Here is an 18,738-nt window from a genome sequence, read left to right as displayed (position 1 = left end):
CTTTTTTGCATGTGTTACAGAGGTAAATTTTTTTTAACTGAAAGCCTGAACAACTGACTTTCTGTGACAGAGGTTAAACTTCCCTTGATGAGAGAAGCTTAGTTAATTCCCTGTCACATAGAGTCAGAGCTGAACTGTGGAAAGCTGCCAGTGTGGATTTATGCAGGCACAGAATCCATATGCCACTGAGGCATTGTGAAATTTGAACAGGTAGTGTTACAGGTAAGTAGGACTTGCACAGCTGTACTTATCAAAATATCCAGCTGTCAGAACTGTATTTTTCACATCTGTTATGGAGGCTACATATATCCAGTCTGATTTAAAGGATATCTAGTTGCCTTTCCTCCACCTTTAGTCATGGTCATCGCTGATGCATCTGTCCTGGGGTTGGTTGCATTGGGTAGGGCAGATGGTGTAAGGGATGTAGACTCAATGGGAGGCCAATCTGCACATCAGTCTTTTCCAGGGTGTGATAATTCTATACATGGATAGTCAGCAAGTTGAAAGAGTCAAGTTGTGCAGAGCCACAGTAGTCCTGTAGTCCTTTTTTGGTCCCGACAAGTAGGGCTCCCTTTGCTTTGACTTTGTATTAGGAAGATCTAGATCCTCTTTAGGGATGTTCTTCGTGTTTCACTTTTGCAGTCATTTCATTTGGGTAATCTGCTGACAGGTTGCCCTCAGTCTGCCTGAATAACAAAGTCTTGGGTCCTGCGTCGGTTGCTGTCTCCTCTTCCATGACGTCAGGGGTATAAAACATGCAGCCGACACCATTTTAATCGGTCTTTCTTGCCGTGCGGTGCCTGAAGCAGAAGCAGTTTGCAAGTGCCGGTCGGCCGTCTCCTGAAATTTTCATTTTCGAGTTTCAGAACCGAAGTCTTCAAACTAAAGCCAAGTACCCCATTGGGGAAACTTTTTCTTGCTCCTTACAGATGTCAGTAAAAGTTAATAATTGCATTACTTGTGGGAAGCAAATACCTCATAATGATTTTCATTTGAACTGTATGCCTTGCCTAGGCCCTGATCACAATGTGCCTTGCTGTCGGTTTTGTGCTAAATGTAACCAAAGCACTATTAAGCGTCTGTATATTTTTGCTTCTAAATATTTTGGCTCAAGTTTTAACCACCCTGAAATGTCATCGGTTAGCCACCCGACTACCGGAGTTCACAAAAAACGCAAGGAAAAAGACAGAGAAAGACCGTCTAGGTCCAAAACCGAAGCTTCTCCTAAGCCAGTCGCCAGTTCTCATGCGCTTTCGCAGCCCCTGATACCCGCTACTTTTGAGTCACAGGCCTCTACCGAGACCCATTCAGAGTCTGGTATGCCGTGAGATTCGCAAAGTATTGAACCCGCGGATGTCTCTCCCTTGGATGGGTCCGGAGCCACTGAGCAGGCACCGGCTTCTGAGGGTGTTTTCAGGCCTCAACATTTCTATATAAAACAGACGCCATCAGCAAAAACAAGGTCAAAAACAACGTCTATGTCTAAAAAAAACAACGCATGAGCCACGTGCTCAGGCCCCTATGCTTAAAAAACAAATGATCAAAATGGCTGAGGATTTAATTACCTTGATCAGGGGATGTTCTTCGTGTTTCACTGTTGCAGTCATAACTGTAGGGTGCTCCTGCCGGCAGGCAGCCCGAGGTCGGCCAGAATCCCAAAGTCTGGGTCCAGCGTCGGCTGTAAAAGCTAGTATCCTGATGTCAGTACGCCTTGGTACATAGCCCTCAGCCGACGCCATCTTCTCCAGTCTTTCTTGCGGTGCTGTGGAAAGCAGCTCGCAAAACGTTGGTTGGCGATTTTCGTACAGCATTCTTGGTTGTTGTTGGTCCGAAGTTGTTACTTCTCTTCTCAAAGCTAAGTACCCGCTAGAATCTTTTCTTGTTCCTCCGATGTCAGAAAAAGTTAATAATTGTATAGCGTGTGGGAAACAAATACCTCATAAAGATTTCCACTCTTACTGTCTACCTTGCTTAGGCCCTGACCACGACGTTTCTTGTTGTCGGTTCTGTGCCAGGTTCAACTCTCGTACTATCAAACGCAGGTACGACTGGGCTTTAAATTATTTTGGCAGACGCTTCAATTACAGAATGTCGCCGGATACTACCGAGTTCAAAGAAGCGCAAAGAAAAAGAAAGGCCTCGGAGGTCCAAACAGGACTCGTTGCAGCTGGAGCCAGCGTCCGGTTCGGCTGTCGTCAGTGAGGCGCTTTGCAGCCCTGTCGTCCCGCTTCTGAACCGATGGCCGAGCACGGACTCCCATGGGGAGCCATCAAGGCCACTATTTTAACTGCTGCAGGACCTTCGGACGCTCCTTCAGATGGGTCCGGAACCGCTGTGCAGGTACCGGCTTCTGAGGGGTTTTCAGGCCTACTCACATTACTATTTCAAAGGCAAAGGCAAAACAAAGACTCCTTCTAAGTCTAAAGTTCCAGCTCAAGCTGCTTCTGAATCCACTCCCAAGACACAAAAACAATTATTGAGGATGGCTGAAGACTTGCTTACAATGATTAGGGGTTCTCACCCCTCCTGAGAAAAGGCCTCACAGGATGTTACTCTGGATTCTTCTGACCAGGCCTCTGTCTCTTCTGTTTCTTCCTCTGATCAGGACTATTCCTTCCCCCTTATGAGGATCTCGGATGCTGAGGAATCTCTGCCCTCGGCCTCTCCGCCTGAGGATTTTTCTTTGGGAAACCTTGCATGAGATGAGGGAACATTTTCATTGGGAAGGACAGGAATATTCTGCTTCCAAAAGAGGCTTAGAGAATTTCTTCTTCTTCCTCAGCATAGGCCTTTAGCTATCCCTCCTGTTTTGGACATTGTGGATGATGCTTTTTCTGAGGCTAATTTGAATCCTGATTCCATGCCTCCTGCTCCTTCTAAGCCTGATAGATTTTATAGGGTTCCTGACTCTCATTTATTTCTGTTTAAAATCCTTCTGCAGACCCTGAAACTATTTCTCAGGGTTCTAAGGCTGCTAAGGTTGCTACTTCTAAAATCCTATTCCCTCTGAGAAGGATTCTCGTGCTTTAGACAGGTGGGGCAAAAGGTATATACTTCTGCTACCCTTTCTGTAAGGGCATTAAATTGCCAGTTTCATATGTTTAAATACCAGCAATTTCTTTTGTCTGTTTTAAAGCAAAAGCTTGCTTCCTTCCTGCTTGTGCAGAGGATAAGGAACTTCAGGATGTTTTGCATGCTACTGAACAGGTTAACAAGCATAGCTTACATTGTGGTTTTGATGCCTTGGATGCTTCCTGCAGGGCTGCTGCCTCTGGTACTGTGATTAGGAGACATGCCTGGCTTCGTGAACAAAGTTTGCCTGAACAGGTTAAGGCTAAGTTATTAGATGCCCCTGTTCAACATGATGTTCTTTTGGTTCTAAGGCTGAGGAAGTTATTAAAAGATGGAAGAAAAGGCAAAGTCCATGCAGACTGTAAAAGATTTCTTGCAGGTTCAGCCTCCTAGATTTTCCAGGAATTGGCCCACTAAAAATTGGTCCTTTCCCACGTCTGACAGGCCTCAAAGGGGAAGATATAGACGCTCCAGAGGTCGTGGTCAAGGCCAGACCTCGTGACAGATCTAGACAATGGACTGCTTCTTCACCTAGAAGGGGAGAAGACAGATCCCAATCTCAAAGAAAACAAACTCAATGACTCTCTCGGTTGGGCTTCAGGACCTCTTTACCTGGACGCCCCTCTCTGAGGAAAACTGTCTCTTTTTTACAGGAATTGGACTCGTATTACCCAGGACAAATGGGTATTGGATGTGATTTTAAAAGGTTACAAGTTCCACTTTCACACTTTGCCAAGGACTCACGGTTGGCCAGATCTGCCAAAACTTCAATGGTCAGAGGCCTTAACTCAAGTGGATGCTCTTCTGGCCATGAGGGCCATAGAGCCTGTTCCACTCTTGGAAATGGGAAAAGGATTTTATTCAAGGCTGTTTCTGGTTCCCAGAAAACAAAACTCTTGGAGACCTATTCTGGACCTTTCTGTGTTAAACACCTGTTTGGAAATTCCAAAGTTCAAGATGCTCACTCTGCAACAGTTACTTCCAATGCTCTCTCAGGACGCCTGGATGGTGACATTGGACTTAAAGGAAGCCTATTTGCATATCCCTATCAGACAAGAACGCAGGAAATTCCTCAGGTTCAAGGCAGGTTCGAGGCACTTTCAATTCTGTGTTCTGCCCTTTGGTTTATCTACTGCGCCCAGAGTCTTCACCAAGTGCCTGGCACCAGTAGTGGCTTACTGCAGACTTCAGGGGATTCAGATTTACCCCTATTTGGACGACTGCCTTATTCAGGCAGACAGCGAAGATCTTCTGCTTCAACACCTAGACTTCGTTCAACGTCTTCTCCTCTTACTGGGATCCTCAGTGAACATAAAAAAGTCACATTTGATCCCTTCTCAACAAATGGTATTCTTGGGAGCCCTCTTAAACACAACCTTACAAAGGGCCTACCTCACTCCAGAAAACAAACTCAGCTGGCTTCTACTTTCAACACCTTGGCAACTCTATCTCAGCTCACTGCAAGGAAATTCCTGCAGGCTCTGGGCTACATGGCTTCCTGCATTCTGTTGATTCCAAACGCAAGGCTTCACATGAGAAAGCTTCAGTGGTATCTGAAAAGTGTATGGTCACAGCATTATCACGAGCTGGATATTCTGATTCCTCTGATCCCCTGCCTCCAGAAGGAGTTCCTCTGGTGGTCCAGGGCATGTATTTTGAACGAAGGAAAACCTTTTCGTCTCCCTCAACCTACTCAAATCCTAACCACGGACGCCTCAGATTATGCTTGGGGAGCACATTTTCTAGACAATTGCCAGCAAGGAACCTGGACAAAGGACCATCTTCACTGGCACATCAATCTGAAGGAGATGTTGGCAGTTCAAAATGCCCTTTTGGCCTTCAAGCACCTTTTACAACCAGGGCCTCTGCTAATTCGCACAGACAACACCACGGTCATGTGGTACATCAACAAGCAGGGGGGATCTCATTCTTACCCCCTTTGCAGACTGGCTATGAGTTTATGGGACACAGCTCTAAATTTGAATCTGCATCTCCAGGCTCAATTCATTCCAGGAAAACAAAATCTTTTAGCAGACAGCCTGAGCAGAAACATTTCAGATCCTCACGAATGGATGCTAGACACCAACTTGTTCAAAAGGATTACTGCAGTTTGGGATGTCCCCAGATAGATCTGTTAGCATCCCATCTCAATCATCAGCTGCCTCGCTTTTGCACCAGGTCCTTCCACAAAACAGCATGGAGAGTGGATGCCCTGTCTTTCAGTTGGAGAAGTCTGTCTGCATATGCCTTCCCTCCTCTTCCTCTACTGCCTCGGGTACTACTGAAGATAAAGCAGGACAAGCCCAAGTTCCTCATCTTGATTGCTCCAAATTGGCCTCGACAGTTTTGGTATCCGACTCTAAAGCTCCTGTTCTCGGGGCCTCCTTGGATTCTTCCACTGAACCCTTCGCTTCTGTCCCAGCATCAGGGTCAGTTACTACATTCCAACCTCAAGACCCTTTGCTTGGCAGCTTGGCTCTTCAAAGGAATTTGTTGCTCTAGTCTTCCCAAACAAGTTTTGGATGTTCTTTTGGAAGCTAGACGGCCTAGCACTAGGAAATCTTATGCCTCTAAATGGAAGAGGTTTTCTATTTGGATGCAGGACCGAGGTTCTGATCCTCAGGTTCCTGATCTCTCCTCTATTTTGCTTTACCTTCGGAGCTTTTATCTAAGGACTTTCATTTTCTTCCATTAAGATTCATGCTTCTGCTATCTCTGCATTTCAGTTCTGATCCTCCTGTTTTTTCACATCCTTTGGTGAAGCAGTTTTGAGGGGGCTAAGAATTTGCGGCCTCCAAGGACCCCTCCGGTCCCTTACTGGGATCTTAATTATGTTTTAGAAAAACTTACTTTGCCTCCTTTTGAGCCTGCTGCATCTTCAGATATTAAGTTTCTATCTTGGAAGACTGTTCTTTTGTTAGCTTTGACATCTGCCAGAAGGGTCTCAGAGTTGCAAGCTCTTATGGCTGTGGAACCTTACCTTATTTTCCATCAGGACAGAGTATCCTTGAGGACCAATCCTACTTTCATGCCTAAGGTGATTTCGAAAGTGGCCTTGAATCAGACAATTCACCTTCCTACTTTCTTTCCAAATCCTCAAAATAAAGGGGAAAGGATTTTGCATTCATTGGATGTGCACAGACAGTTAAGATTTTACTTGGACAAGACTAAAGATTTCAGAAAGTCTAACCAACTGTTTGTTTCCTTTGCCTCCAGTTCACTTGGAAAACCTATTTCTAAACAAACCATTTCCAAATGGATTGCTTATGGGATCAGATTTTGTTACACTCATCATAGTAAACAGTTTCCTGGAACCATTAGAAGTCATTCTACTAGAGCAGCTGCTACTTCTATAGCTTTTCTCAGAGGAGTTCCTACCAAGGATATCTTGGAAGCTGCCACTTGGAGTTCAGTGCATACTTTTTCCAAGCACTACAATCTCCCTTTGTTTTCTAAGTCTAGGGCAGGCTTTGCCTCTGCTGTCTTGCAGGGTATTCTTGCCTCCCCTTCTTCTATCTAAAGCCTCCTCCCTCTCTACACTGCTTTGGGATTCCACCCTACAGTTATGACTGCAACAGTGAAACACGAAGAACATAGTACAGTTGTGTACACCTACCATAAATGTAGATGTTCGAGTGTCTTCACTGTTGCAGTCGGGTTTCCTCCGTCCTATCCCCTCTTCTTCTTCTCTCTTTTGTGGTGTATTTGTGTTTCCTTGTTGGATTCATTTTTGATTTATTGGGGTATTCTGACATCTAGGGCAAGAAAGGCTGGAGAAGATGGCGTCGGCTGAGGGCTATGTACCAAGGCGTACTGACGTCAGGATACTAGCTTTTACAGCCGACGCCGGACCCAGACTTTGGAATTCTGGCCGACCTCGGGCTGCCTGCCGGCAGGAGCACCCTACAGTTATGACTGCAACAGTGAAGACACTCGAACATCTACATTTATGGTAGGTGTACACAACTGTACTCCCCCCCCCCCCCCCCCCCTGCTAAGAGGCCTAGGCAAGTCACTGACTATGAATCTTCAGATCAGGTTTCCATTTCTTCTCATTCCTATTCTGATCAGGATTTTTTTATTCCACCTTATGAGGATTCTGATGCAGAGGAATCCATCCCATCTGCATCTCCTTCTGAGGATTACTCTTTTGGAGAGACTTTGCATTCTTTAAGGGAACATTTTCACTGGGAGAATCAGGACTTCTCCGAGTCAAAAAAGAGGCTTAGGGATTTCCTTCTCAGTATAGGCCTTTGGCAATACCTCCTGTTTTAGACATTGTTGATGATGTGTTTTCGGAATCGAGCATGGCTCCAGATTCCCTGCCTCCGGCTCCTAGTAAGCCAGACAGATATTACAGGGTTCCTGACTCCCACAAATTTCTTTTCAAAAATCCTGCTGCTGATCCTGAGACTATTTCTCAGGGTCCCAAGGGTGTAAAGGCTTCTACAGCCAAAAATCATACCCCTTCTGATAGAGACTCCAGGGCGCTGGATAGATGAGGTAAGAAGGTTTATACGTCTGCAACCTTGGCAATCAGGGCTTTAAACTGCCAGTTTCATATGCTTAAATATCAACAGCATGTTATGGGCTTACTGAAACAGAAAATGATGTTAATTTATGATTGTGTGGAAAATAAGGAATTGCAGGATTTATTGCATTCAGCAGAACAGGTTGGAAAGCATACTTTGCAATGTGGTTTTGATTCCTTGGAGGCCTCTTGTAGGGCTGCCGTTACTGGATCTGTGATAAGAAGGCATGCCTGACTCAAGGAGCAAAATCTGCCTGATCATGTTAAAGCTAAATTGTTGGATGCCCCTTTGGAGCATGATACTCTGTTTGGTAATAAGGCAGAAGAGGTTTTAAAGAAAATGGTAGACAAAGCAAAATCTATGCAAGCTAAAAGTTTTCTTGGAAGTGCAGCCACCCAGGTTCAGTATGCACTGGCCTACTAAAAATTGGTCCTTCCCTGTGTCCAACAGAGCCACTCAGAACAAACCCAGGCGCTGAAAAGGCTCCAGATATCAATCACAGGGATCTTGCAGGTTAAAGCAATTGGGTGCCTCCACCTCCAAATCTGGAGGTAACAACGCACAACCCCTACAGTAAGCAGTCTCAATGACTTTCCTCTACCATCTCCAAGCACTAAACGTTTGGCAGCTCTCTTGGGGGGAAAACTAGCACTTCATGCTCAAAATTGCCAGTTAATAACCCAGGACAAGAGGGCATTAAACCTAGTATCCCAGGGGTACAGATTTCATTTCCATACTTTGCCAATTCCAAATGGATGGCTGGATCTGCCACAAAACCAGTGGGCAGAGGCCCAGAAACAAGTCATGTCCCTCATGGATATGGGGGCTATTAAACCGGTAACAGAAAAGGAAAAAGGACAAGGGTTTTATTCAAGACTGTTCCTAGTACCCAGAAAAGACCATTCATGGCGTCCAGTACTGGACTTAACGATTCTGAACACGTTCCTGGACATTCCAAAATTCTTCAAAATGTTGACTTTACAACAGCTACTGCCTGTGCTAGGCAGGAATGCTTGGTTAGTAACTTTAGACTTAGAGGCATATCTGCATATCCCAATAAGGGAATCTTGCAGAAGATACCTCTGCTTCAAAGCAGGTTTTTTGCATTACCAATTCTCTGCACTACCCTTTGGCTTATCTACTGCGCCCAGGGTCTTTACAAAGTGCCTGGCACCAGTAATTGCATTCTGCAGAAAAAGTAACATTCAAATTTATCCTTATCTGGACGATTGTCTCATTTAGGCAGAGGATAAGGACACTCTTCTTCAACATCTGGCATTTGTAAAAAGGCTTTTAGCATGCCTAGGGTACACCATAAACTAAAAGAAATCACAACTGGTACCCTCTCAAATAGTTGTATTTAAGCTTGCACCCAAGAATGTAACTGTCCAGATGGCTTACCTCACGCCAGACAAACAAATGCAATTGACAACATACTTCAATCAGATGGCAACAAAAACCCAGTTACCTGCAAGACAAATTCTGCAGGCTTTGAGGTTCATGGCATCCTGCATTCTACTAATTCCATATGCGAGACTGCGAGACTGCATATGAGGAAACTTCAGTGGTACCTAAAAAGTTTATGGAGTCAGCATTGTCACAGCCTGGAAACAATGATTCCTCTCATTCCCTGCCTACAACAGGAGTTCCTTTGGTGGGCAAAGACATGTCACCAAAACAAGGGACTGTCATTCACTCTACCCCCTGCCACCCAAACCCTAACTACAGACGCATCAGACTATGCTTGGGGGGGACCACCTGGCAGGGAGATGCATTCAGGGCAAATGGAGCCCAAACCAAATGCATCTGCATATCAGCCAGAAAGAAATGCTAGCTGTTCAGAATGCTTTGACAGCCTTCAAGGACATACTTCATCCAGGACAACTACTGATTAAAGACGGACAACACCACAGTCATGTGGTACATAAACAAGCAGGGGGGGGTACCCATTCCTACCCCCTTTGCAGACTAGCCATGGCCTTGTGGAACACAGCCTTGACTTACCAAATACATCTTCAAGCTTAATTCCTGCCAGGAAAGCAAAATACTCTGGCAGACGACCTAAGCAGAGATCTTATGGACCCGCACAAATGGAAACTGGATCCACAAATCTTCAGCATGTTAACACAGAAATGGGGAAGCCCAGACCTAGATCTATTTGCCTCTCCCCCAAAACTATCAGTTGGACAAATTCTGCACAAGAACTCATCACAAAACATGGAAAGTGGATGCTCTCTCCTTCAGCTGGAAAAACCTATCCATCTATGCCTTTCCCCCTCTGCCTCTACTCTCCAAGGTCTTACTAAAAGTCAGACAGGAAAAAACAGAAATGATTCTAATTGCTCGGGACTGGCCTCGCCAACACTGGTACCCGCTTCTCAGGAATATGTCAGAGCTTCCTCCGTGGTACTTGCCTCAAACACCTCATCTACTGTCTCAGCAGAACTATCAAACTCTGCACACTCTGCTCCAAACTCTGAACCTTGCAGCTAATTATTCATACCACACCTCAGTAAACCTGTGATGGATGTCATTTTGGAAGCCAGAAGGCCTAGTACTAGAAAATCTTATGCTGATAAATGGAAGGGATTCTGTGCTTGGAACCAAGCACAAGGAATAGATACAGCAAGGCCCAATATTCCTCAGATTTTACAATACTGAGATGCTTGACAGGCGCATATCCTTTTCTTCAATAAAAATCCATGCCTGTGCCATCTCGGCTCATTACAACACAGAGCCTCCCCTCTCTTCTCATCCACTGCTAAAACAGTATCTCAGAGGGGCCAAAAATGTCAGGCCTTACAGGAGAGCACCAACTCCGGCATGGGACTTCAATTTTGTGCTGGAAAAAGTCGCCCTGCCTCCTTTTGAACCAGCAGCTATTGCGGATATAAAATTTTTATCTTGGAAGACAGCTTTTCTTTTGGCAGGCACTTCAGCTAGAAGGGTTTCGGAACTACAGACTCTCATGGCAGTGGAGCCTTTCATTTTATTTTACCCAGATAGGGTGGCCCTCAGGACCAACCCTTCCTTTATGCCTAAGGTGGTATCCAGTGTGGCTCTTAACCAGACCATTCACCTGCCAACTTTTTTCCCAAATCAGCAGAACAAGGGGGAGCGGATTCTGCATTCACTGGATGTGCACAGACCACTAAGATTCTACTTAAACAGGACAAAATCTCTAAGAAAGTCTAAGCAACTACTGGTAGCATTTGCTGCAGGATCACAGGGGAAGGCTGTATCAAAGCAGACCATTTCTAAATGGATAAGCCACTGCATTTGTTTCTGCTGTTTGCACTATGGTAAACCTGTGCCCAAGGGGATCAGATCCCATTCCAGCAGGGCTGCCTCTACTTCAGCAGCTTTTCTCAGAGGGCTCCCAACCAAAGACATTCTAGAAGCTGCTACTTGGAGCTCTGTTCATATGTTCACAAAGCATTATCATTTACCTCTCTCTAAATCTAGAGCAGGATTTGCAACTGCAGTCCTGCAGGGCCTTATAGCTGCTCCTAATGCTGTTTAGTTCCATCCTCCCATCCATAGCTTTGGGATTCTACCCAAATGTAATGACTGCAACAGTGAAACACGAAGAACATAGTACAGTTGTGTACCCTTACCATAAGTGTAGATGTTAGAGTGTATTCACTTTTGCAGTCCGAGTTACCCACCTGCCATCCCCCATTCTATACCTTTTCTTTCCTTCACTATACTCAAAAGCCTTTGTGGTGTATTTGCTTTTAGTTGAAGGTAAATTTTATGTTTCTAAGGTGCACTTAAATTTTTCAGTTTATTTATATACATTTCTGCTCCCCATTGGGGGGCACCTGACATCTGGGGCAAGAAAAACTGATTAAAATGGCATCTGCTGCATGTTTTACACCCCTGACGACATGACGTCATGGAAGAGGAGATAGCAACCGACGCAGGACACAAGACTTTGTTATTCAGGCCGACTGAGGGCAACCTGCCAGCAGATTACCCAAATGTAATGACTGCAACAGTGAATACACTCGAACATCTACATTTATGGTAAGTGTACACAACTGTACTTTTTGTCTTATTGTTCTAGAAAGCCTCATCTAGGCATTCACGCACTTGAGTTAACTGCATAGTTTCTCCAGTTTTCATGATGGCTGAAGTTCCTTTCTAATCTACAGGGGTGGCCTAGATCCTTGCTTTGTTGCCAGAAAAATCTCTGAGGAAGATCTGAAAAGGTAAATGGAGACATGTTTTCCATTTGGGCCGCACAGTGAGGCTTGAATCCTTTAATTGCTCCTGTTTCCTAGATTCTTCATTTTCTGACCTACTGGATGTAGTCTCCAGCTTTTCTACTTTGTAAGTTCACCCTGTAGCCATGGCCAGCTTTCACAGAAGTACCAGCTCATATCTATTTTGTATCGGAAAAAAATCTGCAAAGGCTTTATAAGAGGACTCTTCAGTCTGTATAGGACCTCCTCCTTCCAGGGATTCTCAGTTTTGTTTCAGTCAATCCTTTCAACTGACCTCAAACACTTTTCTTTTTGATGTAATAGCCACTGGACCCTCCCCCCTCACACACACGCACACACACACACACACACACACACACACACACACACACACACACACACGTGCGCACACGTGCGCACACCAAGAAGAGTATTGGAACTGCAGACTCTCTCATGTCCGCCTTCTGATTTGGTTTTCTATGTGATTTGCAGCCTACGTCTGTACTAATCCATTCTACATGCCAACGGCAGCTTCAGAGACAAACGTTCATTTGGCCTGTGCTTTTTTTTTCTCTACAATATTCAAATAGAGGCAGTATACATTATTTTGCTTAGATGATCACAGGCAATTGAGGACCAAAATCTCAAACACATGATCAGTTATTCTTTGTCCCTAATGCTTGGGGTCAGAATGTGCCAAAAGTAATATCCCCTTCTGCTCTTCCTTCCAAGTTAGCCCAGAACTTTGTTATTCTAGGTTTGTGGCCTCTTCATCAGCATTCTTCAGGAATTAATCAGGTGATTACCTGTTTCCATTGTGGCATAGCTTCACTGCTTGCTTTTGCACAACACTAGAAGCTGGATATGATCATTGGATCCATGTCTTCATTTGAGGCTACGATATTCTGTGGTGTTCTGTCATAGTTCCAACCAAGATTGTTAGCCGGGGACTCTGTTTTCAGCATTAAATTGGTTGGACTGAACAATGCAAGATGAGTGTTATGTACTTTGCTATGATGTTAGATCTTCATTATCCATATCTACGCACTTCCAACATACCCATTCATCTTCTTTTTCCCTCATCCAAATTGTCATGCTTCTGCTTTCCTGACCTTTCCCAAGCCCTTTTTTAGGGCAAGTATTCCCATTTGGTTTTCCTGTGACTAGTCCAGTATTTCATTTGTGGTCTGATGTTAAGTGCAGCAAGCTTCATGTGGAGGGGGAAGCAAGGAACATTTTTCCAGTTAAGGGGAGAGCTGGAGCTCTGAGAGATGTGCAGTTGCTGATTTAAGTTCCACGTATGTAAAGAATACTGCAACAGCAGAATAGAAGGCTGTAGATAAGTTATGTAAAATCTTACCATAATGTTAGCTGTCTCTCTCTCTCTTCTCTGTTGCAGTATTCTATCCCACTCTCCATCCCTCTGCATTTGTTGTTTCTTGGATGTATCTATGCTGCATTCCTATTTCTCAGGGGTTCTCCCTGGGGCACTCAGTTCTGAGGATGGTGTGTGCATACGTTTCTTCTATAGCCTACGTCCAATAGCAGACTACGTAAGATGTACCACATCCTAGGCACTAAAGACTTTTGTAGATTGATCCACGTCTGATCACTTGGCAGGCAATCTCCCTCATTTAAAGAATACTGCAACGAAGAAAAGGACATCTAATGTTATAAGATTTTACACAACTTCTCTTTCTGAAGTCGGCATAGCAGTAATTCACTAGCTGATTTGATGCATGTGTTTTTGTTTTGAGTCATTAATTGGTTACTAATTTAATCTTTACACAGTAATATTAATCAGTCTAACATGCTATTTGAAATGGTCTTGTGTGGATTGCAAATAATATAATAACTTGTTATAGTTTAAGGTTCACTGTCATGCAGAAGATGCAGGTGCTTTGTGGTAGTGTCATGTAATCAAGTTTTCTGTGACCAGTTCCTAGTATGGCTTTCTGTGAAATACATGTGTTTTCTGCATACTTTTATGTTGTAGTAGTTTCAGAGGTGACTTGTGCTGATATTCGACAGTATTACGACTTATCAGTGGCATAAGCTGTCACACTAATGCAATTTTATAGGAAACTGAGTAAAGGTTATTGTGTTTGTGTGATTATATAGCACAGTCTTGTAATTTGGGTTGGAGGGAATTGGATAAAATGGCAAAGGCACTTAAGTGGATGTGGAAGAAAAAATTGTCTGATCTGGCTCACTGTGTCTTGAAAGCTCTGAGCAGAGAGGCATGAGCCCAGCACCTTTTTTCCCCTTGACACATTTGTAAATTAGTGTCTCGAGTTCCCTACTACCTGTTGTTCTTATCATTATAATGATTTCATTTACTTATTTTTTTCCTTTTTCTTGAGTCTTCACCTTTGGTGAATGTCTGTTATTGAACATGTTTGCAGCAAGGGAAATGAAATCAGACTGGAAAGACTTGCTTTAAGTAAGATATTGTGGAATTTGTTAGATGAATTTAAGGTGGTCCACTGTTTTTGTCAGATGAGTAGTGTCTCCCTAGTTGATCTGCGTTATTTTGTCACAGTCCACTTTTAATTATTTAGGCTTTTAAAATAGTTCACCATTGTGGAAGGTTCACGGCTTCACAAGTGAATACTGGACTATCTGCCCTGAAGGGCTATTTTAAGCCCAGTAACCTGAGATCAGAATCAAACCGTGCATTTTGTGTTTGAGGTGAAGACCTTGACCATTATGCTAAACCCACTCCCCAGGAAAGAAGAGTTTGGGATCATCATTTTCAAACTCTCTTACGTATTGCTCAGAGGCCAGTACCTTACCAGTAGATGATGGGGAGACAACAAAGGTAGCTGCTTAATGTTGGGTACCACTGAACTGTGGTATTAGTGGCATAATTTTTAAGATAAAATGTGCATTAATGATGTGTTAAGAAACAGGGTTGAGGAAAGTTTGATAAAATGACAGGATATAAGTTAGTTAACTGTATTGTTTTGCTCAGTGTCTGTAATTTCAAAAAGATGAACTGAATAAACAGAAAGTTTTATGTGTTACAGGATCGTCTCAAAGTACACTATGAAAACAACACCCCCTTCCTGACTGTTGCATCTATGACCCGGCTGATTGAAGTGTCACATTGGGGTAACATTGCAGTTGAAGAAACTGTAGATTTGAAGCATACTGGTGCTGTCCTTAAAGGTCCTTTCTCTAGATACGACTACCAGCGACAGCCTGACAGTGGAATCTCATCTATTAAGTCATTTAAGGTAGGTAGAAGTTGGATTGTTGCTATAAACTTTGTATATTAGTAAAAGTTTAGGCCTTACAACTGACTAGAAGTTAGTTATTTATATGACCCATTATAGAATGTTACTGTCAGTTGTTTGATATTTTAGATGATGAATTAAGGCTGCACAAAAGTCAGATGGTGATTTTTGAGGTGCATTTGGGTGAGGCTACACCAACAGTCCAAGAGGTTCAGTGGCAACAGTATGGAATCAAACAGGGAAATCAAGTCCATCTGAAATGTTTGCACTACAACAACACAAAAATGTGTGGAACAATCTGACCGATTTGGAGCGCTTTTGCAAGGAAGAGTGGGCAAACATTGCCAAGTCAAGATGTGCCATGCTGATAGACTCCTACTCAAGAAGACAATGCTGTAATTAAAGCAAAATGTGCTTCAACAAAGTATTAGTTTAAGTATGTGTCTTGCACAGTAAACTGGTTAACAGATTTGTACACATTCTAGAGAGAGTTAGCCAGGCTTGATACATTGACATTGAATTGTACAGTCCTATGGACTGTTGGTGTAGCCTCACCCAAATGCACCTCAGAAATCACCATCTGACTACATACTTGCATCTACAAAACTATTAGGTGTCATCATAGACAATAATCTCAAATTTGACCTACATGTTAACCAAACTATCAAAACCATCAATAAAAAACTAGGGTCACTTTACAGAATAAAAGCCTTCCTAACCCCTCCAGCTAAAATTGCCATAGCTCGCTCTCACCTTCTTTCAACCCTTCTGTATGCATCCCCTCTACTCTCGAATTTAAACGAGACTGTCCTTAAATTCTCAATTTGCTACAACCACATTGCCAGGTTTGCCACTGGGCTGCCTTTTAGGACACATCATTGCATCAATCTAAATCAGCTTGGGTGGCTTGAACTACCCAGCCTAATCCAGTATAACCAACTGATTATGGCCTATAAAATCCTCTATAATCCGGACAATACTCCTGCACTTAAAAATATTATCACCCCCTATAACAATCCTAGACCGCTTCAATCCTCTAACAAACTACTAATTCAGACTAGCAAAATTAATAACACAGCCGGTGATTCTCTCTTTGCAAACTCTGTAAGTAGATCCTGGAACTCTCTTCCAGCTGATATTACCTTACTTTCCACCTTAGGTCAATTTAAAACTAGACTCAGACAACATTTGTCACTTAACTGGCTATGTCAGTGTATCAAGCCTGGCTAACTCTCTCTCTAGAATGTGTAAAAATCTGTTAACCAGTTTACTGTGTAATTTAATTTAATCCTGACTTGTGCTCAGGATTAACTAACTTGCTTACTTATGTAATCTCTGTAAATAGTCTGTTTGTAATATGTAATGCTGGTATTATGTAATGCTGTATCTGCTTACCCTTGGAGCTTTTCTCCCCGGGCCTACGTTGAAAATGGACATGCATCCAGTCTGACTATCCCGGTCAACAAATGTAAAATAAAATAAATAAATGAAAAATGTGCACACTTGTGCAACCAGCTTATTGTACATTTTTTATTTTTTTATATTTTTCCCCCCAACAGATTTGTTTTTCTACTGAATTGTACAGGTTGTAGGTCGCATTAAAGTTGGGAAAAGTTTTGAAATGATTTATTGTGGTCTCATTTTTTTTATATCATAAAAACCTGGCATTTTAATAGGGGTGTGTACACTTTTTATATCTACTGTATGTAGATAGTAAGCAGACTGGTATTAGACCACTAACTGACTTCTGAAAGGATTCATAGTATCCTTGTGAAAGGAATTGAGTTTGGCATGTACAAAAATGTCATAAATGCCTGCTCTAATGACTAGTTACCGAAAGATGTGATGTGTAATGCACAGAATTGTCTGTTATCATAACTGTATTATGAAACATTCTAAACTGGCTTATAAGCCTATGTCACACTTGAAAAAAAAGGTCTTTGGATTAGTGTGCCAATCCCAAAGAAGAAATGTTCATCATATTGGCTGCTTCAGATAGTTTCAAACAAATGGTTCTGAAGATTACTCATCAAGGTTACAGGTGGCAGTGTCAGATTCCTCCTTTCAGTGGAAATCGTACAATATACTCCAGATCAGAAGCCCCTCTCCAACACACACACACACACACACACACACACACACACACACACACACACACACACACACACACCCTTTGAGTTGTAGTTTTCTGCTTGTGCTACATACAGGAGCCTTAACCTTTTAGCTCTGAAGTACCCCTTCTAATCCAGTTGTTGTTATTGGGTCTTGCGGCTTTTCCTGGTTAGGGGTCGCCACAGCGGAACTCCGGTCCACTAATGATTGGCAGTAGATTTTCACGTGCCGAGTTGCTAGCCATGACGCACAACCTTCAACGAAGGTACGCCCATTCACGCATGTCTCCATGCAGAAGACGCTCTAGCTGAGAATCTCAAAATATCTAGTTCTGTGGTAAGAATCATCTTATCCCACTTGACTCTTGCCATCTTCTCCTCCCAGATAAAATTCTTCAGATCTTTATTAATTGCTATTCATAACTTTTCCTCTGGTTGATACAAGTATGACTGACCTGTGTGTAAAACTAAAGGGACTAAAACATTTTGACTGCTTGTGTCTTCCTATTCATCCATAAAACAGAGCTTCCAACTTCTCAGTTTTTATATCCTCTTTTGTTTAGTCTCTTGTCACATGTCTTTAGCTGCCACAACAGAATCCTTTTTAATTCATACTTCTGAGTACTTCATTTCATCATATCCCTGTAAATATGGGTATTGCTGAACCAATTTGTGTGTGGGTATATAGTTTACAGCTATTGCCTTTGTTTTATCATCTTTAATTTTGTATACAGAAAAAAACTGACACTGTCTCAAAATGTTCCACAACACTGAAATGTCCTTTTCTGGTTTTATCAGGTGTAAAATAATATCTGCAAATATAAAGTCTGCTTTTCTTGATTACCATACCAGTTATATCCTTGAATTTCTGAGTCCCTTAGTTCTTTGCCAGTGGTTCTAAATGTAACGCAAGTAACAAAGGGGAAAGAGGGCACCCCTGCCAGGTTTTGCTGCTCCATCAGAATTTATCAGAGAGGAACCCATGCACTTTAATTTTCGCCTCCAATCCCTCGTGTATCCTCCTAATCAGCCTTGTAATTTTATTAAGGAATGCAAATGCTTTAATTGGTCTGCTTATAAAATCCCAGCTTACTCTGAATACTTTCTGTGCATTAAGACCCAACAACAGCAGTGGTGGTTGTTGTTATTTTTCGGCTTTTCCTGGTTAGGAGTTGCCACAGCTGAACTTCGGTCCGCTAATGATTGGCAGTACATTTTAATGAACGCCGAGGTGCCAGCTGGACGTTCAACCTTCAACAAAGACACCCATTTACACATGTCTTTCGAATGCCCACCCAACTGCGGGGAGGACATGCAGACTCCACACAGAAGGCACTCCCCGCACTCCAGCCGAAAATCGAACCGGAGAACCTCTTGCTGTGAGGAAGCAGCGCTACTGCTGCACCACCGCGGATCTCACCCAACAACAGCAGTGGTATTTTTTACATTTTGCTTCCCTCTGGATCATCTTTGTTTTGTTAATGTTGTTAAATGTTTGCCTCCCCTCAACAAAACCACATTGATCCATATCTGTCAATTTTGGCATCACCTTTGCCATTCTTTTAACCATTGTAGA

The 18,738-nt window shown here is 43.0% G+C and overlaps 1 protein-coding gene across 1 annotated transcript in view; it reads left to right on the top strand.

Annotated features, from left to right (window-relative positions):
- RPN1 (ribophorin I) overlaps positions 1-18,738 on the top strand; it is a 937,203-nt gene that overhangs the window by 192,406 nt on the left and 726,059 nt on the right. Inside the window, exon 4 of the mRNA XM_044078412.1 lies at positions 14,842-15,051. Coding sequence (XP_043934347.1) covers positions 14,842-15,051 — 210 coding nt within the window. The remainder of the gene's footprint in view (positions 1-14,841; positions 15,052-18,738) is intronic.

Source organism: Protopterus annectens, chromosome 7.part0, assembly GCF_019279795.1.
Source record: "Protopterus annectens isolate FY-2018-M chromosome 7.part0, PAN1.0, whole genome shotgun sequence".
NCBI lineage: Eukaryota > Metazoa > Chordata > Ceratodontiformes > Protopteridae > Protopterus > Protopterus annectens.
The sequence above is the reverse complement of the archived record's forward strand: the minus strand, read 5'-3'. Positions and strand labels throughout refer to the sequence as shown.